Source organism: Stegodyphus dumicola, chromosome 6 (assembly GCF_044657685.1).
Source record: "Stegodyphus dumicola isolate Sdum_Otavi_A_Nest chromosome 6, ASM4465768v1".
Lineage (NCBI taxonomy): Eukaryota > Metazoa > Arthropoda > Arachnida > Araneae > Eresidae > Stegodyphus > Stegodyphus dumicola.
The window spans coordinates 144098568-144122209 of NC_140773.1; the positions used below are offsets into that span (position 1 = coordinate 144098568).

A 23642-nucleotide genomic window follows, 5' to 3' on the forward strand; every position below is an offset into this window, starting at 1 on the left:
TAATACTTCTATTGATAAATTGCAAGCGAATTGTCACTGCATCTAAAGTTCTCGCCACAAAAAATGGATTTAGAGGGCCGTTATATATTATCAACGCTTTAAGAGAACCAGAAAAGAATATCTTACTACAGTTTGGTAATCCAATGATCTTGCCATCTTTGACATAAGGTTCTTGTAAGAGAGCAAGCTGTATTTCATTTCTAATCATAAAATCAATAAAATTTAAAGTAGCTGCCCTTGATCTCTGTAAATTTACTTGTGCACAAGTCAGACCCGAGATGCTCTGAGTAACAGGTATGTTCATTGAGACTGTCACTTCTGAGTGTTGCTGAGGTGAAGAATCTCCTGCCTGTATAGCGGACATTGTGATGAGCTAGCCTGATGTGATGTCTCGTACTTCGTTCCTGCAGAGGCGTTGGAGTGAGTACAATTGATGCAATTTGCAATGCTTTCGGAGCACTTCTGAGTAAGGTGGCCCTTCCCGCACTTTGCACAGGCCGGTGGATTTTTGCAAATTAGACTTAAATGACCAAAGGCTTGACAGTGATAACAACGCGTCACTTTATGAAATTCTCGAAAGAAGCACGATGCGAAACCAATATAGACTCTCTTCAGGTCCTTCAACAATTGTGCCTGTTCTCTAGACACCTCAACAAGCCAGTTGCACGTACCGTCTGTTCTGGATCTGGGTTCCCTTGGAAAAACAAAATTCTTCTCACCTGATGATAAGAGTTCTTGAAAAGCAATTTGTAGTTCCTCAGAAGTAGTATCCTGAGGAACCCCAAAAACTATGAAAGACACTCTTGGTAGTCTTGGAATTCTCAGGTCCAAATGTTCTTTCAAATCCGAGTTTTCCAAAATGGCTTTTTTCAATGTCACCAATTGCTCTTCCCCTTTACAACGAACAAGTAACTCTTTGGCTCTTGTTGGACGAACTTGTAAAATATTTACTCCGAGCCTTTGCGGTTTAATATTCTGAACTAATTGCGTCTTAATACTGTTTGGCGATCTGCTTGTATCTTTAGCCTTGATAATCAAAACGTGATCCTGTTGAGCTGGAATCTTCCTTACCTGTGAAGGCTTCGAAGTGAGCCTAACAATTTCTGCAGAAGATAACTCCGAATTCACTTTATCAAATTTACCGTCTAAACTATGTGAATGACAAGCCTCTAAATCAGACGCTATTTCCGAATGTGGTAAGACAGTGGCTTGGTCAAGCTGTGTTAACTGATTAAATTTTAACTCAAGTTCCAAAAGTCTTTTTTCCAACAAAGAATTCTTTTCCTCCAATGAAGAGACTCTTTCCTTCAAGCAGGCGTTAAAACCTTCCGAAGAAATTTGAAAACGTTGAAATTTTGTACACGGGGCACAACTACTAGTATGTAGTTACGCCCCTTTTTGGTTGCAGTCGATCGCCCCAAAAGTATATATATACATACGCTCACTTTGTTACCCGGCTCGATGAGCTCAGTTTTTTTATTCTTATATGTTGGTAAATTTTGCATTTTTTGCTTTAAAAGTGATTGAATTATGTTGTTCTTATCTTCCGGTTAAGGAATTATGTTGTTCCGGATTAGCGTTTTTATGCCTTTAACTAATCTGCATGTAATAATTGTAGAATTATCAACAATTTAGAACTTAAGTGCTACTCTGCCTAACGTAGCAGCCATTTGTTTACTATATTAGTGAGTTAAGTCAGTTTCTGAACCTTTAATGTACTTTTGCAGAGTGGAACCAAAAGTAAACTTTCAGTTTTGTTCATCGAAAAATCTTGTTCCTTGCCCGATGGTCGAATTGTTTGTCTTTGCGTAGGAACTCTAATTTTAATTGTAAAAAAAAAAAAAAAAAAAAAAAAAAAAAAAAAAAAAAATTAGCTGTTGTTAACTGTATTTGGTGTTTTATGTTTTTCTGTATTTTATAATTTTTAATGAAGATTCTTTGAGTTTTTATGTATTTTTGCCTTGCCGTGAAGTGAGAACTGAATTTATTGAATGAGAAATATACCTCTATTGAAATTCGAGGGATTCAAGTTTAAATGAAATGCAGCAAAAAATGTGTATGATATAACAAGCCGTATAAGAAAATCATGTGGCATCCACACTAGATTGAATTGAATGAGAAATATACCTCTAGTGAAATTCGAGGGATTCAAGTTTAAATGAAATGCAGCAACAAATGTCTATAATATAACAAACCGTATAAGAAAATCATGTGGCATCCACACTAGATTTTTTAAATATAATGTGTTGCTGCAATGAAAAGGAATTGCTATTATCTTAAATAGTAAAACTCATTTTTCGGCGGAATCTATTAGAACTGATTGATCTTTCAAATGAAATTCAAAGTCGTGAAGCATTGTTTTATGGAAAATACATTCTTTCAGCAAAGAATGACCAAATTAATTTAAGTTAACGGTAGAATTTAATTTATTTTGAAATTCCTCTAACGAATCATTAACATGCGATTTTGAACGATAGTTTATAAAATCTCGAACTCCATTAATTTCTTACTTATAAACAATTTCATATGCCAAAATAATGAGCCTCATTATTCCTCTTTTCCGTTTCATAAATAATTTTATGATTCTAATCAACTGCTAGACAAGAACATTAAAAGGTACTTCCAAATTTATCTCGGCATTACGGCGTCAAACTCGTACCACCGAATTCGGCTTAATTGCGTTACCCGCCCTCATACGGCGAACGACAGAAGTTAAAAGTTTGGAAATGTTCCAAAAGGGATGCGTGGAAATGAACTCCCAATTTAACCACTGGAGACGAGCGTAAACACGACTTCTAATCGTAGTGTGAGCACTTGAAGTTAGAGGGCGTCCTGATAAAGGAACGAACGCAGTCAGTCCGTGATTTATTCTTGTCAACTGCAGGGCGCTCTTAATAGTCTTGGAAGTTGTGTTCTCATAGGATTAACACTTGCGTCCGCAGAATTTTTCGAAGAATACTTCTACTGGTTAATAGCTGGAAAAACATGGTATTGATTCCAGTTAATCATGAATAATAATAGTGTCTGTTATCGTTAAAATTAGAAATATTGTGGCCAATTGACAATGTGTAATGTATTTTATTTATCTTCGAATCCAAAAGTGCATTCATCTCTGCGTAAGAAAATGAATCATTTAAGAAGCCAATTTTTATCCACGCTTCCTGGTAAAATTTTGTTAACAAGTGTTGTTTTATACCACAAATAAATACATTCTTATTATACGAGGGATGTTCTAGGAATGTAAATATAATTAGCCCAAAAGAAACGTTAGTCCCGAACGAGACGTTACTCTCGAAACGACATTTTGCTTTGAATCACTATAAACGGCGTATCCATACAGTGTTACGAATTTTAGGTTAACACAGTGTAACGATTTCAAAGGCATTGGCAACACTAAACGGAATAAATCATTTTTATCTCCAGTGCGCGAGGTTGTCTATCGGAAATTCTTTAGATATGCTGTTTTTAAATATTTTGTGAGTTTGCTGTTGAATCGAATTTTATGTGGCGCAAGTGCGAAGAACGTTAAATATAACACACAAAACACTAATAACAAAAAGACAAAAGTTTGGAAAAGCCATCTTAGTAAGAAAATGGAATATTGATATGATGAACTGAGAAATGACTGAAAAAAGCAGAAAAATGTATGCCAACACTTAGCGTTAGTAGGAGTAATTGCAACAGCAGACTTGCAGATTGCGAGCTCAGCGAGAGCATAAAAAACCTTAACAAACCCTTTTGGGCGACTGTTAAAATCTGAAATCTTTCAGACTTTTTTTTAATTTTTTACTTTTTCTACTGATTATTTTTTTATTTCCTCAGTTTTCATCAATGTTATAATGCAGTTATTCAACATAATTCTCATTTAATTTAATGCACTTAATCCCCAGCGACAAGCTAACTATTTTTCTGTTTTTTAATGTCTTCAAAAAATCTTTTCGGTGTCTCTTCAAGCCACCTATTTGTGGCATGGTTAAACTTGTTAAATTTGATTTGGAAATGCTAGTTTAGTCTAGTAACCTTAACAGACGTGAATTGAATTACCTATGTCTAAGAACAGTGACAATTCTTGAGAAGTTTAAAATAACCCTTTTATTTCAACAGAATTTAAAACATAACGGAAATTTTGTGCTGCAATTTCCACTATTCGTGCTGATGCAAAAAAGAAGCAGAAGAGTCCAAGTTAAATCAAATGTTGAAAGTAGTCTCGGGTTGCACAGTTAAATACTATTGGAAGATGGTTCACTACTCTGCCGGAGCGTGAGAATTAGTGTCAGCAGCGAGAGAACGCAGAGCTGAATAATTTCAACTTTTGGAGCTGGTGGGAACTTAACTACGTAGCACACATGCGACACGCTGCCAGAAAAAACTCTCTGTCTCAAATCTTCCTATTTATTTACATTCTGCTGAGGAATATGGAAAGAAGTTATAGTAAAAAATGAAATTATAAATAAATGGTTAATTAACATAAGATTCCTTGCAAACTCTCAAATCGAACACGTCGGAAAGGTTTTTTTTTTTTTTTTTTTTCCCCCCTCAAATGTTGGAACAAAATACTGTTGCATGCGTACAGGTTGGTAATAGATTGAATGCGCACAGAACTGATGATAGATTGATAAAATTTATATTATCCAAAGAAACACTTTACAATTCTCGAACTTTCTACAAAAAATACATTACAGCTCTTCTCAGTATTAGCAGTTACACTTCAAACAGCTAAGAACGTTAAACACAATGCAATGCAAAGCGCATCTAAAAGCGAAACTCACACGAAGATATTTCGGTACTCCCTAGTCGAATGTGAACTGAAAAACTGAGAGGAGATGCTCTCCGCGGTCTCATATAGTTTTCTCCTGGCCGCCGAGAAATCTCTAGTATTTTCTACTTCTCGAAATCCCTGGAAGGCATATGAGGGCCAGATGTAGGTACAGTTGCATATAGGGATAAATTACATTTATACAATTACAATACCAATTGCAGTTGTACAGGGATTGGACCAAAATATCGCGAGCGACAAAAATTAGTTGCCCAATCCATTGTCTGCTTGGCGATGTCTCGCCAATTTAGCGAGATAGATATTTGCTTAGTATTAAATAGACTTGCCCCTGTTATCCTATTTTTCCCGCAGAGCATAGTCTCTGTCAAGCATTTCATGTTACAATATACAAAAATACTATAATTTCACTAAAATTATTTGCATATATACAAAATTCGTAATAGTACTTTTAAGAAACTGGATTTCAGAAAATCTCCTAAACTGTTGATATTACTAATACAGTAAACTCTTATCGAACGATATTTTTATGATTCCTTGATCCATTGGCTAGATTAGGAATTGATATTCGGTGGAAGGAATGTAACCTATACATTTGGATGCAATGTTGTGAGAGCTTCAGCAGTGTATCCTGGAGCATTATAGACTAGTGATTACTGCTTGAAAACTCAGGTTTTGCTGTTCTAAGCCGTGTTGGACTTCTTTTATGAATGAATTTTCAAATTAGTCATTAAAGAGGACTATTGCAACACTGCCGACGCTGTGCAGCGTACCGCCTATAATCGAAATTCTCGCTTTGGGCAAATTAAGTGGAGACAGTTAACAGATGTACGCAAAAATCGTGTTTGGCAAGATTGGCATTCTCAAAACTCGCAACGAAATTTACCTTAAAATCTGACTCCCAAGCAGCTATTTTAGCTATTAAGTGTACCTTACCTTTCCTCTCCATTGGTTCCCGATATAAATTATCTTCTTGCTTTAATTCCAACAACAAAATTCAAATTTCATGGATCGAAGGACATAGTGGCCATTTTGGTAATGATCAGGCAGATGAATTAGCCAAAAGACGCAGCTCTTAGTCACGACGGTATTGAAGTCAGCCTTCCATGACCTCGTTCATATTTCAAGTGCCAACTAAAAGAACTTGCTTCAAAATATTGGCAAGATTTGTGAAATAATGCTTTCCAGGGATTACGCACATATAACTTGATCCTCAGTGTAAACTTCGCATATCTGTATTCGAATCCTTCATCAAATTACTATATAACAGGACACGGACGCTTCCCCATATATACGCAAGAAATATGGCAAATTATATGTGTGGGGTTCACAAAGCTCCTGATCATTGCACTTCTGAAGCGCGTTAATTGAGGATAATCACATAAAATGCCGACAAAATTATCTCCTGGCATTCCAGAGGTTTCTAATTAAAGACAAACATTAGTATCCGAAGTTTAAAAAAATTATGCACGACTGTCTTCTTATGGCATAGATTTTTTTTCAAATAAAAGTTCCTCATGCTGCATAAATATAATGAAATTTTACATCTTGTTAATATTTTCAGAAGAATTCTATTTGGGAACTTTATAAACTGTAATAACCTTTTATAACTGAAATAACCTCGTGGACACCTCTTTAATATTATTATTACAGTTAATTATAACATCAATCATCAATAACAATCATCCTAGTACTTATTATATATATCTGTTTTTTGTTGTACTTATCTGTTATTTTTGTTATGTCAAAACAGACGTCTCAGTTTAACTTGTGAATTTCAAATTGTATTGAGACTATATTATAATCTCTTTTATATCTCCTAAATCATTATTTTTAATAAATACTGAAAGCGGGGCGTACGGTGGGATTACACAATGTATCATAATAGATCCTTTGGAAAGCTTCATTTGCTCATTTTCTCAACCTTTCTTTGTAAATTCTAATAAAGCTTGCATTTTTTTTTAGTTAGTATGGGAAGGCATTGCCAGTTGATCTATGGTAATTACTATTGTTTCCCATACTTTTACCTGTACCTGTAATACGATCTGCAATTTAACGGACAGCGCAGTCACTTAATTTGCATGCTTCTTTCTTTGGTAAAATTGCTTAGTTATATATTGTTTACTGCCTGTCTGATGAGATTTTATTTCACAGTGTAGCGTGCTGACCTCTGCGAATCTGTATCGTTTCATAAGCTTTCTCATGACCTTTTTTTTATAGATAGGGGATGCTGTGTTCGCGTCTGTGTGCTGTCTTGTTGATACTCTCCTCGTTTCGAGTCAAGATATTCGTATTTTCTATTCGAATTAATGTTACTAAATTTCGTAAACTTTAAGATAGTATTAAAATATGCCGTGGTTTAAGTTTTCAACATCTGCCAAGTGTGGATTCATTTCTTCTTTGAAGATTAATGTAAGTAATTTTTGCAGAGCGTGTAAATTAAAAGCCGATCAATATGCTTGCGTAAATTAACAATTTAATATGCATATTTTTGTAACTAATTCGTTTTTACGAATTTTATTCAGCATGGAAATTTTTAACAGAAGTATTTATGTAACGTCGAATGGTAAGGCTTTTTCGTTTTGAAGCTGGTATTTCTTCTTTCGGATACTGCTAGTTAAAAATGAAATTCGCGAGTCGGATCTTTTTTAACTGTATGTTGACATGTTCGAAAGCTTTCATAATTTAAATGAATAACGTTCTGGAATATAATTGTGTAAAGTTTTTCTAGTTTCTTAAGCTTTGGTTTTGTATTTTTTACAATTTAATTTAGATTTATAAGGTATTTCTCCCGTCTTCGTAGGATGCTTTCGTGATGTAGTGGTCAGCACGGTCGACGCGTATTCGAGAGATCCGTGGTTCGAGTCCCGACGAGGGCATTGCTTATTTTTCATGTCTCCTGCTTCGAAATAACGTAATATTTCTACAGTGGCGCCCAAACTATTTTTTAGTAGTGGTGGATGATGATTCTCCACCACCAGGAATTGGCAATCGGGTCTCCTAATCCCCAGTCGCCTTTTAAAAGAGGGAATATATAAGGTATTTCTCCCGCGTTCTTAGCATGCCTTCGTGGTGTAGTGGTCACCACGTTCGATGCGTATTCGAGAGGTACGTGGTACGAGTTCCGGCGAGGGCACTCCTCATTTTTTATCTCTCCTGCTTGCAGAAAATACCTGATGTCTCTGCAAATTTAATATGACTTTCTGTGCCTTTAATTCATAGAGTAGCGAACGTTATGTAGGGGTTGTTCTTGGTATTATAAGAGAATTAGAAATATAATTTTGCAAACAAAACAAAAAAAAACAGAAAAACAAAGGGGGATTTATAGTTTATTAATATTAATTCCCTTTTTAAAATTCTTATCATTCTTATTTAATTTGTTGCACCAATTCTTACATTTATCTAATTCTAATTTCTAAATTCAAAATTTTGAGAACTGAAATCTTTTTAACCTAAACCAAAACCTTCTCATGGTAAGCTTCCATACTTTATAATTGCGCACTTTAGCTCTTTGCACCGAAGACGCTACTTCGATCGCTGATATGTCGCTTAACCTCTGAGCGCAAATTAAATTTTGTTAGTCTGTTCAGTAGGACGGGAGATACAGAAATTCCCCCCTTTTTTTTTCCTGTATAGTAGAGGTAAGTATACATTTATTAATGCATAGTTTTTCCAAATATCTTGTTGAACGCGGAGGTAAGAAATAACTTTACTTCTTAATTCCATGTCGTTGAATGCGCATTTTTATTATCTGGAATTTTTTTTTTTTGCCTGCGACATTTTCGACTAGTCGCTGTCTGATTGCATTAAGAAACTAGTAATATTAATACACAACATTTAAAGAAATTAGTAATTTTTTTATATAACACTTATTATTAAGTGTCTCCAAGCCGCGAAGCCGTAACAATATTTCTCATGCGTGCCTCTTGAAATTTGTCTAAAGAATTAAGGTATATTTCGAAGTCTGGTACAACTTAGCAAATCATTTATGATAAAGGAAATCTTTGTTATACGTTTTTGGAAACTTTGTGGCTTAGGAATAATCTCTTCAAAACTGGTTCTTTTGTGAAATACGTTACTTTCGATAGATTGCATGCAGCAAATAAGTTGTGTTTTAAGTTAATGGCACATGTTTCTTCAAAATTAAAAAAAAAAAAAAAAAAAAAAAAAAGGAGGAATTGTAAGGTTACTATTATTTTGCATTAATCAGTTGTTTACAAATTCTCCTTTCCGTTTCCTGACGAGAAATAGAAATGAATTAGAGAGATTTGTTACGAACTTTGTTATATACGTAAATAATTTTAGTTAAATTGTGGGTTTATTTAAGTCCAAAGGGGCTTTGTCCCTGAAGGACTATAGTTTTCGTTTTGCGTTGAAAACTTTAAAAGGCTGTATCAAACAAATCCATAGTCCAATGAAATCAAGAAGGGGTCAGAACCACCCCGTCGTTCCTGCCGTACCCTTTCAGTATCGTGGAAATTAGGACACTTGGCGCCCGTCTCTTCTTCAGCTGAATGCTTATCGGATGAATTGGAATGGAATTCGGTATACCAAAGCAGACATTAAACATTATAAATGAATGAAGCTGATTTACTTCCTTTTGGGACATGATGAGGGGGATTTATTCTTGTATTTTGGTAATGGATTCCTCTGAAATATTTCAAGCAATTTCTAATAAAGTTGTGCTTTATTAATGGCACAATATGTTTGCTGCATATAACAAAGCGCTAGAGCCGTATTCTCAAACTGGCGGTCCGTTGACCACTTGCGGCTCCTGACTCGATTTTATGCGAGGACATTTGAATTACCGTAGATTCCGGCGTATAACGCGCATTTTTAATACCACTCAAAAAGAAACCAGCGCTATATTGTTTCGTTGGGCATGAGCCATGTTTGCTACTAAAAGAAACACTAAATCAACTGCATTTCAACTAAAGCAAATGCGATTCACTAAAGCCTTCGATATTCACTTCAGGAGCACAGCTTTAAATAACTTTAAAAAAAAGAAAAAAAATTTGATTCCTAATTCCGCGAATTTGGCAATCGGAAGGGCGTTTTTACTCCAAATTTTGTCGAAACCCTAAAATAACATTCTTGTGTGTGTGTTATGAATTTAAATCAACTTAATATAACACGACAAGATATAATACAGTCGTGCGAAGAAAAATATGTCTTGACGGTGAAACGGCCACTGCGAAGAGCCTCATTCCCAAAATAGTCTAAAATGGACGGCCTAGAGTAGGAAAGGAATAAATTAAATATAAATTTAAAAATATTAAAAAAAGCAAAATGCCTAAATCCAAATGAACTAATTCAAATAAATTAATTTGAAAGCAAAATTAAAAAGAATATCATATTTACTGTGCGCGGTGACGAGACTGTGTGCGATTCTGAGTTTGTGCAACTCTTAGATTTTTTTTTAGTGACAACCGGTCGCTGTCTACATGGAGAGAAAAACAATAATGCATATAACTTAAATTTTGCTAAGAAGAAATTAATTAAAGCTATAAATCCCATTCTACACGAGCGCCAAAATATAATTATGCGCGTAAATAAAAGTAAAAGTATATGTATTTACACAAATTCTTAACCCTATATAAATCGGAAACAACAGTGAACCCTCTCCAGCACGACTACCCACAGTTCCGAATGATTAATTTTGGTCTTTTGTGGACGTGATCGCCTAACTGAGGTGATGTTTCTATAATTCTGGCCATTCCGAAGGTGGTCGTATTAGGGAAATGGTCGCCAAGAGACGGTTGATTTTATATCAGATTTATAACAATATAAAGATTATAATAGTATGAAACAAAAATTTCATCTAATTTATAGATGTCGTGGAGTTATTTACATTCTTGTAAAAGCAACGCGAAAAACTACTATATTTCATGTAAATACTGTTGCTTATTTTTTACTGGTAGATAAGAAAGTCTTGTAATAACTGCATTAACCCTTTTTATGAAGACAATATCATTATTATTAATATTTTTCTTAAACAAAAGTTTTCCTATTTCCAATTTTGATATTCATTTGTTCTTTAAAATAATGGAATTCTGGAAACGCACAAAACTACGATTTAGAAAACTTACTACGACCTAAAATGTGCAAATGCAGTATTTCAAGAAGAAAATTACTGACATAAACAATGCAAGCTCCCGAAATCTTGACATAAACAGTGTTAACGCATTTTCTTAAATGCATTTTTGTATTTATGAACTGCCGTTACTAGAAACTTGCATTTCTCTCAAATAAATCTAGTCTTAGAAGAAAGAATTTGCAGGAACTGCGCTTTTCCGTAGTTTAGAAAAGGAGGAAGCTGAACTGGTTTTAATGATAATTCTTCTGCTTACTGCCAAATCCATTAATTTGCCATTTTTTAAAATTAAAACAGTATTCCGAGTAGCTTAAAAATCTACTCCAGTATGCTATGTTATTTATCTCTATTATTAAATAATAAAGAATCCGTACAGTGGTTCTTGTTTGTTATGGACATTTCTGTTTTTCATTTTATTTCCCAGTAACCAAATATAAGCAAAATCACTTTATTTTTCTTTGCACATACTGTTGATTATCTAGTTTAAAACTTGCTTTCTTACGTTTTGTACGAAATAAAGTATTAAAATGATTTTAGAGCGCATTTTTTTTTTTCGTGACATCTGTACGTACGTATGTATCTCGCATAACTCAAAAATGAAACAGCTAAAACGGGCAGTTGTGTACCTTCTCTCTCTCTTTTTTTTTTTTTTTTTTTTTTGCAGTCGGCCACACCAAACGTATACGCATATCTCGTATATCTCTATCTATATATATCTCCCTTCTTACCCAGCTGAGTGAGCTCTGTGTTTTTATTCTTATATGCTGATAAATTGAGCATTGCATTAAAATTGATTGAATTAGGAGGCGTTGAGTTTGGGTTGATGTTTTTATACCTTAGTTAATCCTCACATAATAAATGTAGAATTAGCAACAATTTAAAAGTGGCGCTAGGCCTAACGAGGCCACCATTGGCTTGCATATGAAACTTTTACCTGTTGGTGCACCAACTCCAGTGTCTTTTTACACCGTGCGACCAAAAGTTAACTTTCAGTTTTGTTCACCGAAAATTTTGTCTTCTTGTCCTTTGGCTGAATTGCTTGTTTTTGCATACACACTCTAATTTTAATTGTAAAAATTGTAAAATTTTTGTTATTGTATTTGGTGTTTTAAGTTTTTCTATATTTTACAATTTTTATTGAAGATGTTTAAAGTTTTTATGTATTTTGGTGTTACCACGAAGTGAGAACTAAATTGATTGAATGAGAAATATATATCTAAGCAAATTCGAGGAAATAAGTTTTAAGGAGGTGCAGTAAAAATAGTGTTATATTTTATTAGGCCGTTCAAAGAATTCACGTGGTGTCTACATCAGATAAATGTTTTTGGTAAAAAAATTTATTTATTTAAAACCTTCTGAAAATTAATTCTCATAAGTATTCAGATACTTTGAATACACAGTTTATATTTAATAAAAAAATGAAAATAACGGGGCATTCAATGTTTCGTTGGATGTACTAAAATTATACTTTTCATGCTCTTTTAACATGGACTCAGCTAGTTTCTTACGTAAGAAATTCTTTTAGGTAAAGCTTACAAAAGAATATCATGTTTTCTTATTCTTTTCTCCAATTTACTCCATATAAATTCAAAAGAATTTAAGTCCGAAGAACGCAGAAAAGATGTGATAACTTCAAGACAGTTGTATAATAACCACGTAGAGTATCATTTAATTTTCTAACCAGTTATTTTAATTAAGACACAATAACACGCCGAACAAATACTAATTCAGAAGTCAAACAACGAAAATCAGCGTTATATTTATTTTATTATTATTATTATTTATTATTATTATTATTTATTTTATTATTATTATTATTTATTTTATTATTATTATTATTTATTATTATTTATTATTATTATTATTTATTTTATTATTATTATTATTTTATTATTATTATTATTATTATTTATTTTACCGAACCATCATCCTCAGTTGCAAAAGCGCATTATCCATTTGCGGATCTGAGCATGAAACCATCGAAACTAGTCTTGTGAAAATTTGAAAATATAACGCTGGTTTTTGTTGTTTGACTTCTGAATCACTTATTTTAAGTTAAAGTATCTTTTCTATCAAAACTTTATTTCATTTTCCTGCCAGAATGCAACATTGTTCCAGTATGATAAAACTTTCCTTAATAATACTTTACAAACACGAAGCGTATTTTCCTTGTTATCTTGTCTTCGTGCTGTCCGCCATTGTATCCAGGGCCCTAAATGGCTTTTCTAAAAGCTTAATTAACTTTTATTGGAAATCGCAGTTCTAAATCTTTTCTGAACGTTTTATGATATGTGCGATTCTTCTGTTTTAGCTTGTAATGTGTTCTAGACTTTAGTGCATTTTCAAAATTCTGCACAATTTTCATCATTTCATAGCATTAAAGATAATTAAACGCTTTACATAAAGGATAGTGTTAGACATTTCGAATACCTTTACCATCTTTAAAAACATGAATTCGTATGTTCCTCTCATTGTGGAAAAACGATGACACCTAGAATCCACCCAATTTTGAATACAGGCTGCCCTCCACTCGAACATGTGCACCTTGAAGTCCGAATTTCGAATTTTTTTTTTTTATTTCATGTTTTGATTGACTGATCTGATGAATTTTTGAGTTATTAACTCAGCGATCTGGAAGCGAGCAATGGCAACACTTTTCGAAGTAAAACATTTCTATCTTCATCTTACCAGACAGCTCAGCAAAATGCAAGATAAGTTTTAACTAACAAACTCAGCTATTAAAAAGCAGTGTATTGCGACTGCCCGAAATAAAGTACTGTCATCTTTCACGCTGTTTTTCCATCCTATAAAACGAAAGATATTTAACTTTCAAATTTAATCTGTCTGTTAATGAGTAACAAATTAAGCGATTTAAAAGCAAAAAACGCAGTTCTTAAGAATATTTTTTCTACTATTTAATCGGATTGATTTAAATAGAAATGAGTTTAAATTAGGATATGTCTAATTTAAAATACTGAATATTTTTATGAAAGGACACTAGCTGGAGTCATTAAAATCAATATGTATTTCTCCTATTTTTATAAACGGTTAGTTATAATGATTCATGATTTTGTTTCACCAAATTTCTTCATAATATTGGAGTACATATGCATACTTCAGTAACATCTTTAGTAGTTGGCCGCATAGACCAGTTTCTTAAAATAAAACGAAGCATTTTTTTTTATTATTGACAGCATCATTTTCTTAAGAAATATCCTATTTTCTTTTTGCCTTTAATTATGCATGTTTATGCTTCTTAAGAAGGAAAAAATAGATATAAAATAATAATTTTGAAACCGTAATTTATGATTTTAAAGAGTGATGTGTGCTGTTCTTGGAGCGTGATCCCATTCAAATTTGTTTCAGAAACAGTCTGCAGTGATAAGACAGCTAGAGGAAGAACTGAGGCTTGCCCACATGAGGAATCCGGATGCAGAAGTCCAGCAACATCTCGAAGCTCTGTATAATGAGAAAGAACATATGACGAAAGAAATATTTCTTCTTAGGGAAACTATTAAGGTAATTAATAAATATTTAGCAGAATTTACAAATTAAATTTCCTTGTTTTTTACTGTCTCTCAGTTTTTTGCGTGTGCCATTTATATTAATTTTTGCGCAAAAAAAAAGGGAGGGGGAAGTTTTGTACCTCCCGTTCTACTGAACCGATTGACGAAACTCCACTTGCGTTTTTCATGTCTCGAAAGCGCGACTTAGGATATATATTAGATTTATATAATGCATTATTCTAACATAGGTAATTTGACACAAACTCCGACTTTTTCTGAAATGACAAGCCAATTTTTTTCCCATATTTCGATCCTAAGACTCAAATTATGCCTAAATATTAAAGTTTGTAAAATTTGGTGCGAAATTTACGGAGAAATTCAAAATTTGATCTAGGTGTATTTTTTTTTAGTTTTCGTCAAGAATAACTGACTTGGCGAACTTGTGCATTGGAACCTATTTTCCATTTCTTTTTTTTTATTGTTGACGAGCGGGAAGTCTTCGTTCATACTTTCAAACAGTGTTAACAAAGTGCGTAAATCACATTTGGCGTTATTATCGCTTAAAAAATAAAGATGAAAATTTCAAAACGCGCCAAAATGTAAATTCACGTATATCTTAGGAAATTTCGAATAAAGCACTCTAATTTTTTGCAGATATGCTTAGAAATACATCTACTTTGAGATGATGTTTAAAAATTTTTAGGTTACAATACAAAAATGTTTTCGAAAAAATTTATAAAAAATATTTAAAAATACAATAAAATAAATAATAAAAAATGTGCCAGTTATATTTGGATTAAATCTAAATTTCGAATAATATGGAAAACAATCGGCATGTCATTTCAGAAAAAATCCGGTTTTGTGGCAAAATACCTATATTAAAACAAGGCTATATATAAATCTAATACATATCCTAAGTCGCGCTTTAGAGACATGAAAAACGCAAGTTGCATTTTGTCAATCGGCCCAGCTGAACGAGAGATACAGAACTGTCCTTTTTTTTTTTTTCCCGCAGTGTACAAAACCGCGTACACTCTGCCCCCAGAAAAAGTACTTCAAAGTTTTGCGTTTTATTGGGCCGATTCACAAAATTTAACTTACGTTTTTTATGTCTCGAAAGCGCGCGTTATATATTAGATTTGTATATAGCATTGTTCTAACATAGGTATTTTAAAACAAAATTTAGCTTTTTCTGAAACTACACACTGATATTTTTTCCATATTTCAATTCTACGATTCAAATTACACCTAAATGCTAAACTCTTAAGATCTGATGAGAAACCTACTGAGGAATTCAAAAATTTATCTTGGCGCACTGATTTCAATTTGTGCCAAGATGAAATCACTTGGCGAAATTCTTAATCTAGTAACCTACTTTCCTTTCCCTTTCATTATGCAGGACTTGAAAAAAGGTGCATCGTTCAATTTTCAGATAATTTTCTTTATTATATTTGTTAATTATAGCTATTATTTTTAGATCTGTAAACCACATTTGGCGTTATTATTGCTTAAAGCAAAGATGCCAAATTTCAAAATGCGCTAATATATAAATTCAAAATATTTTAAAACATTTTGATTAAAATACTCAAATATTTTACAGGTATGCTTAGAAATACATCCGCTTTAAGATGGTGGTAAAAATTTCATTGGTTATTCAAAAATGTTTCGAAAAGTTTATTGAAATTATTAAAAAATAAAAATTTAAAAAATAAAAATGAAAATATTTCCGCATTTTATTTGGATTGAATCTAAATTTCCAACTGGGAAACATTTTGGCTTAATTTGAGTCGTAGAATCAAAATATGAAAATAAAAATCGGTATGCGATTTCAGAAAAAGTCCAGTTTTGTGTCTTAATACCTATGTTAGAATAATGCTATATACATAAATCTATTATACGCGCTATAATATACTATATATGAGTCGCTCTTTCGTGGAATGAGAAACTCAAGTTAAATTTCATCGATCGGCCCAAGAGATCGGGAAATACAGAACTGTCGCATTTTGTTACTTTCTTGTAGGAAATAAAGAAGTACTATAATCGCGAAATATTTTAGATATGATACTTCAACGAAAGTATTCATTTTGACCGCTCTTCAAATGCATCTGCACGATGTTTTTGCTTGATATCTGTACGTAAGGGCAGAATAAAGGACTCTCTTTTTTTTTTTTTTTTTTTTTTCCCCAACACGGATTGTAAAATGGGTTTAAAATGGATTCAGAAGAGATCTGTTCATGATTGCCTGTACTTATTTATATATCTCGCATAACTCAAAAACGAGTAGCCTTAAAACGTTGAAATTTTATGTATCTGATTGCTAAACTGCTATAACATGTAGTTGTGTACCACTCTTTTTGGTTGCAATCGGCTGCACAAGACGTATATAAATAAAAATATAGATATATTTCTGTGTTACCCGTCTGAGTGAGGTCAGTATTTTTATTCTTATAAGTTAGTAAATTTTGCATTTTTTTTTCTTTAAAAGTGATTGAATTATGTTGTCCTTATGTTTCGGATAAGGTTTATATGCCTTTAGTTAATCTGCATGCAATAGTTGTAGAATTATCAACAACTAAAAACTTGTTTAAGTGCTACTGTGCCTAAAGTAGCCAGTGGTCTTAAGATGTTTACGTATTTTCCCTTTGTGGGGAAGTGAAACTGAACTGATTGAATTAGAAATATATCTCTGATAAAATTCGAAGAAATATGTGCATAATTTAATGGGCCATACGTACGTATAAAAGGCAAAATTCTCTTCCGCATCCATTTTAAATCCATTTTACGACCCAGTTTTACGATCCAAGAATCCTTTATACCGTCCGTACTTACAAATTTAGCACAAAAACATGGTTCAAATTAGCATTAAAAATAGCATTAAAATTCGATATTTTGGTTGAAATATGATACATGAAATTTTTCGCGATAGCAATAGAATTCCTCCGTACAAGGAAGTAAAAAAGCGGTAGATCGCATATTAGTACGCCGGACAATTTTCAGGTATTTTTTGTTAGCATAGAGATCCGGGTATTTAAAGGATATATTTCATAATGTCTAAATTTGCCTGAAACTTTATCTTATATTGGGAAACATAGTAGTACTGAGTTTCAAGAATCTGTTTCGTGTTATTTAATACTCATATATATTCTTAGGAAAGAGAACGAGACATTTAAAGCAGAACTATTTTTTTTTGTGTGTGAAAAGCGACATTAGCTAAGCAAAATGATCCTTCAAATGCTTTAGAAGTGTGTGTGGAGTTTCCTCATCACCGTTATTTGACAACAATGATCCTTAATTTCTGCGTTGCTTTCAAATTTTTCTGAGTTCTTACCATTATTCTTCATTATAAAATGTGTATCTAATGATATCAATTTTTTTAATTACTGAATTATAACTTTGAAAGAAAACTGTGTAAGGCGGTTTTGATTTAGCATTTTTGATTGTAAATATTGTTTATTTTGTTTTCCAGGAACTAGAGCTTAGAATAGAAACACAGAAGCAAACTTTGGCTGCCCGAGACGAAAGCATAAAAAAATTAATGGAAATAAAGGGAGTAGGTAAAGAATCCATTTATTTATATTGACAGAAAGTGTTTACAAATATCCATGAATATCTTTTTATTTATGCAGATTTCTGTTTTACAAATTGTACATAGAAATGTTCTTTTCATTAATTTATATTTTATAATGCCGTATTTAATCCCTGCCTCTTACAACCTGTGACATGATTGAGTGTTTTTACACATTTTTAGAACGATTTTGGGGCCTTTTAATTAATGTTTAAACTATAAACAGTCATTTTTAAATGTTGGATCTAATACCTTTTTTTTTTTTTTTTAACTATAAGTTTGCATCGTGATTTGCATCATAGAAGGGCTTTTCGTAAAATTTCAAATGGTACTGATGTCCATTCCTCTTCTACCTACTTTCCAGTGTATATCCATCGTGGTGGGTTCGCCCTTAGAAAGAGCTCTTTTCAAGAGACCAAAGCCGCAATTGTTCGTTCATAGACGAAACGTCTGAGCACCTCCCGGGAATACTTTGAAAATGTATATTTACAGTACTTTTAGAAGTGTAACTTGTTGCTTTGTATTGATGAAGTTTAACTTTTTGAAAGTTATTTGGTATAAGGAAATGGAATTTCTTCTATAAATATCGGAAGTAAAATGTTCGCTTGAGAGCATATTTATTTGATTTTAACTTTTTTTCCACTCTTCTTATTTTTCATATTCCATTGTAAGAGAATTCTGCAAAAATCGTGATCCGCTTATTGAAACTTTCTAAAATTAATTGAACCAGGTTTGTACATTTTTACTTCCTTGTACGTAGTAAAGGACGCATTGTAATCACGAAAAATTCCAAGTATCATATTTCAACGAAAACATTCATTTTGACCGCTATCAAATGCAATTTAACAATGTTTTTGCCTGACATTTGTAGATGAGGACAGAATAAAGAACTCTTTTACCCCAAACGATTTGTAAAACTGATTTAAAATGGATTCAAAAAGGACCTTTTTTCGTGGCGTCTGTACGTATGTATGTGTCTCGCATAACTTCAAAAACGAGTAGCCTGAGAACATTGAAATTTTGTGTATAAGACTGCTCTAACAAGTAGTGGCGGATCTCCCACTTTGGTTGCAATCAGCTGCACCAAAAGTATATATAGTTATATATATATATATATATATATATAACCCAATCTGTTACTTCCCTCAGTGAGCTCAGTTTTTTTTTTATTCTTATATGTTGGTAAATTGTTCATTTTATGCTATAAAAATGATTAAATTATGGTTTTCTTATATTTCGGTTAAGGTTTTTATACCTTTAGTTAATCTGCATGCAATAGTTGTAGAATTGTCGACAATTTAAAACATGTTTAAGTGCGGGTAAGACTAATTTTTTTACCATAGCAGACACATTTATTTACATTTGAAACTTAGCAGAATACTTAAGTTTTTCTGCACCTTTAGTGTGTTTTTGCCGAGTGGGACCAAAAGGAAACTTTTAGTTTTGTGCTTCGAAAAATCCGTCTTCTATCCCGATGGCCGAATTTCTTGTTTTTGCGTATAAACTGTAATATTAATTTTAAAATTGTTTAAAATTGTTTTGACTGTATTTGGTTTTTTGCGCTTTTCAGTATCTTTCAATTTTTAATTAAGATGTTTTGAGTTTTATATATTTTTTCCTTGCGACGAAGTGAGAACTGAATGAATTGAATGAGAAATCTATTTCTAATGAATTTCGCGGAAATAAGTGTTAAATAATTAAATGAAATGCAGGAAGAAATGCATATAATTTAATATTCCGTACTTTGCTTCATCAAAAGTAAAAGCTAGTGAACATCAAGCTTTTCAAGCTCATTTCAATTGTTAAATCTTGGTTCATTTTTTTATTTATTGTTGCTACAGATATATTTAGATTTTGGAACTGATTTCTACGTCGCCGGACTTTCTCTCGTCAGCAACGATATCACGTTTAGAAACGCTAGAAACAGTATATACCTTTTTTTCGGGGGGGGGGTATTCATTTCGAGTCTTCTTTCCATGTAGAAGTAATGACTGATGTAGTGATTTTTTTTTAATGTTAAATTTTTGTGCACCGCACAGTATTACACAAGGCTTACAGAGGTAAGTAAAAAAGCAAACAAATACAACAACACAACACAACACAAAATAAAATAAACTTACAAATTCACAGATGATACGTAAGAGATAAATTTACAGAAGAAAGAGAAAGCCATTTTATGTTTGACAAATACGTGAAGAGGGGGAGAAAATGTAATATTCACAGAGTTTAACCTAGAAATGAGTTCTTTTCGTCCTTCCTTGAGCTTTGAACAATAGAACAACAAATGTTCGACATTTTGCTCTCCCCCGAAACTGCATGAACACAAGTCTGTACTAGATAATCTAAATCTCTTCAGATATGAATTGAATTTACCATGTCCAGTTAGAAATTGAGTAACTTCAAAATTGCAAAAAAAGTGTTTATTATTCAGTTTGTGAGGAATGGAAGGAAAATAAAGTTTAGTCAAAGAGGCAGTAGTAGAATTCCTGTATAGTTCATTCCACTCGAGTATTGTATCATCCCTACTTTTGTTCTTATAAAATGACTTGGGAAGTATCATTGGAGTAATTACTTGAAGATGTGTAGCTTGTTTTGCCAACCAATCAGCCCTTTCATTTCCTAGATTGCCAGTGTGGCCACGTACATGAAAAAAGATAACATCAACACCTTTATTATTAAGGTCTTTAAGAAGAGAATGGGAAGTGACAATTAATTTATTATATGAGAAGATATTCCCAAGAGAATATAAGGATGAAAGAGAATCAGTGAGAATAAGAAATTTAGCACATAGCGAACAGTTGTTAGATATCCACTTAATTGACTCACTAATGCACAGTAATTCGGCTTGGAAAACACTGCATTCATTCGGAATTCTAAGGAGTTTGTATTCCAGTTCAGAACCATGATGGAAAACGACATATGCTAATCCAACTCGATTATTAATTTTACTTCCATCTGTATAACACACAAGAGGGAAATTATCATCAACAGAATTGTCATAAATGATAGTTTGAATTGGCAAACGATTGGCAGGATGAGGAAGATCTTCAAACAACACCTTGGTATCGAACATAAATTTGCTGATGGTGGTATCTTTAAACTTTTTGTCATTCAAAACATGAAGGTCAATCGGAGGAAATCCTGAAATTGCGAAACAGGCTTCATAGATAATTGTTCTGTAGCCACGCACAACTCTTAGTAAAATTCTTCTTTGAATTCTGCGAAGTATACGAGAATTAATCTTCTTTTCTAAAGCTGTTCCCTACACTCTAGAAGCATAGCAAATAAAGGGGACAATACCCTGCTTATAAATCATATCAATAACATTAGATTTTAAACCAAAAGTATTGCAAGAGACACGATTAAGTCCTCTAAGTATATTTTCACACTTATTGGATAAATACATAAGATGATTTTTCCAACAAAACTTATGATCAAGAATAACGCCTAAATATTTAATTTCATTCACCGTTTCGAGTAAGGTATTATCCAAGTACAGTTGTTGGTTTGTATAGCTGACATGCTTTCTTTTAATTATCATAATTTTAGATTTATTAGGATTGAATTCCAATTTCTGTTCTCTGGACCAATTGGAAATAATATTAAGGGTATTCTGAGCCGTATTAAAGAGAGTAATGGGACACTTCTCTTGAAAGCAAATTAGTAGATCATCAGCAAAAGCAATTGTTTTACAACTCGGTCAATGTGAGAGTCTATTGAGTAGATCATTCATAATTAAATTCCACAATAAAGGTCCGGAAACCGAGCCTTGAGGGCAACTTCTTTCCAAAATGCGGGAGAAAGAAACGTGGCCAAGGGAGAGCAATGCAGATCTGTCATGCAGAAAATCTTTAATAAGGTGGTAAATAGTACACGGAATACCAGCTTTCCTTAAAAAAACAAGTATCCCAGGCCACCAGGCGTGGTCGAAAGCACCTTTGATATCAAGAAACACTAAAACTGTGCGTAAATTTCTCTTCTACCTTCGTCCACTATGTCTTTTAAGTACAAAGGAGCATCTTCACAACTCTTATGAGGGGTAAAACCAAACTGTCCTGTATTTAGAAGTTTTTTATTATGCAAAAACCAGGTAATTCTATTAACAAACAGCTTTTCTAGGCATTTTCCTAAACTGGGAAGAAGACTAATGCATCTCAAGTTATCTAAATGCGGGATACGAGGACCACTATTCTTAGGGATTAAAACGACAATCGCTGTTTTCCAGCAACGAGGAAATGAACCAAGCCTCAGACAAGTATTGAAGATTTTGGAGAGTAAATCTGGAAACATTCTATGAACTTGCTTCAAAATTTCGTTTGAAATAGAATCAAGACCAGGAGCTTTATTGCATTTAAGTTTTTCTATAACATTATTAATTTCTGACATAGTAAATGGAGGATCTGGATTAGCCACATAATTTAACGAAGCTTCAGCCCTAATCATTCTATGAAACGAATTATCTGTGCTAAAATGGTCCGTGGGAAAGCTTCTGTTAAGAACCTCATTAGCAGTTTCTTCAAGCGACTTTGTACAATTACCAGATGGGAGATAAATTCCACTGACTTCAATTCCTTTCATAAAATTTTTCTTTATACCATTCGTATATATTTTTTTCGAAACATTCCTTTCATTTATACTCATTAGGAATTCTCTCCAAGACTTAAGCTTTGCATCCTGAAGCTTTAAGCTGTAACTATGCCTTAAGTGAAGATATTTTTGTTTATATAACTCTCTAAGAGTAGGGTTACGATTTCGTTGAAACCTTGGTCTAGCAGCGTTAACCTGCTTTCTCATACATTCGATTTCAGTAGTCCACCAAGGTACCTTATGAACCCTTGACTTTTTTAGAGGCATGGAAGCCTTGGATGCGTTATAGAGAATCGAGACAAAATTTTCTAGTCGAGAGTTTAATGCATGCGTATCCGTACAGCACTCGATAAACTGCGAAAACTCATCAATCGACTGCTTACATGTATTGTAAAAAATATTCCAGTTAGCTTTCTTTACACTGAAGACAATTTTACTGTTTTTTCTATCATAGAGAGTGTTATTAGAAGCTACAGATAGTTCAAACTTAATCGTACAGATATCAGAAAGGGATTCATAATCTGGTTGACACCAACACAAAATATCTGCAAGAAGATCAGATCCCACAACCGTAATGTCAATATAACTTGACCTTTGAGTACTACAGAAAGTAGGACCACAGTCTTCGTTTAGAACGAACAAATTATTCATACTTACAAATTCACAAAGTTTAACCCTTCGAGAATCTGAAACTGGACTATGCCAAATTTCAGATTTGCTGTTGGCATCTATAGCCCAAATCAATCTATTACAATTTTTTTAAGCTAATGCTACATTAATTTTATGCAAATCCAAGTCGATATTTCTATTAGGTTCAAAATAATAGGAAAAAAAGATAAAATCATGAGTATTGAGAGAAACATGAAGAAACACTATTATAATCAAGATTATTAATATCAAGCAGAGTAGACAGCTTTTGATTCCGTACAATAATAGCAGCTTTAATGGTATCACTATTAGCATCAAAGTAAACCCGGTAAGAGGAAGGCAAGTTGGGAAGAGAGCATTTATAAGAGTGAGGCTCCTGAACCAGAGCAATATCAATGTTAGAGTTTTCCATATTTAAAACAAGCTGCTGAGTAGCCATTTTCGAACGATGAAGATTAAGTTGAATAA

General features: G+C 32.9%; 1 protein-coding gene across 1 annotated transcript in view; it reads left to right on the forward strand.

Moving 5' to 3' along the window:
• Positions 1 to 23642, forward strand: part of LOC118196388 (uncharacterized) — a 310238-nt gene that overhangs the window by 198283 nt on the left and 88313 nt on the right. The window contains exons 2-3 of the mRNA XM_085818940.1: positions 14235 to 14387; positions 17841 to 17928. Coding sequence (XP_085675066.1) covers positions 14235 to 14387; positions 17841 to 17928 — 241 coding nt within the window. The remainder of the gene's footprint in view (positions 1 to 14234; positions 14388 to 17840; positions 17929 to 23642) is intronic.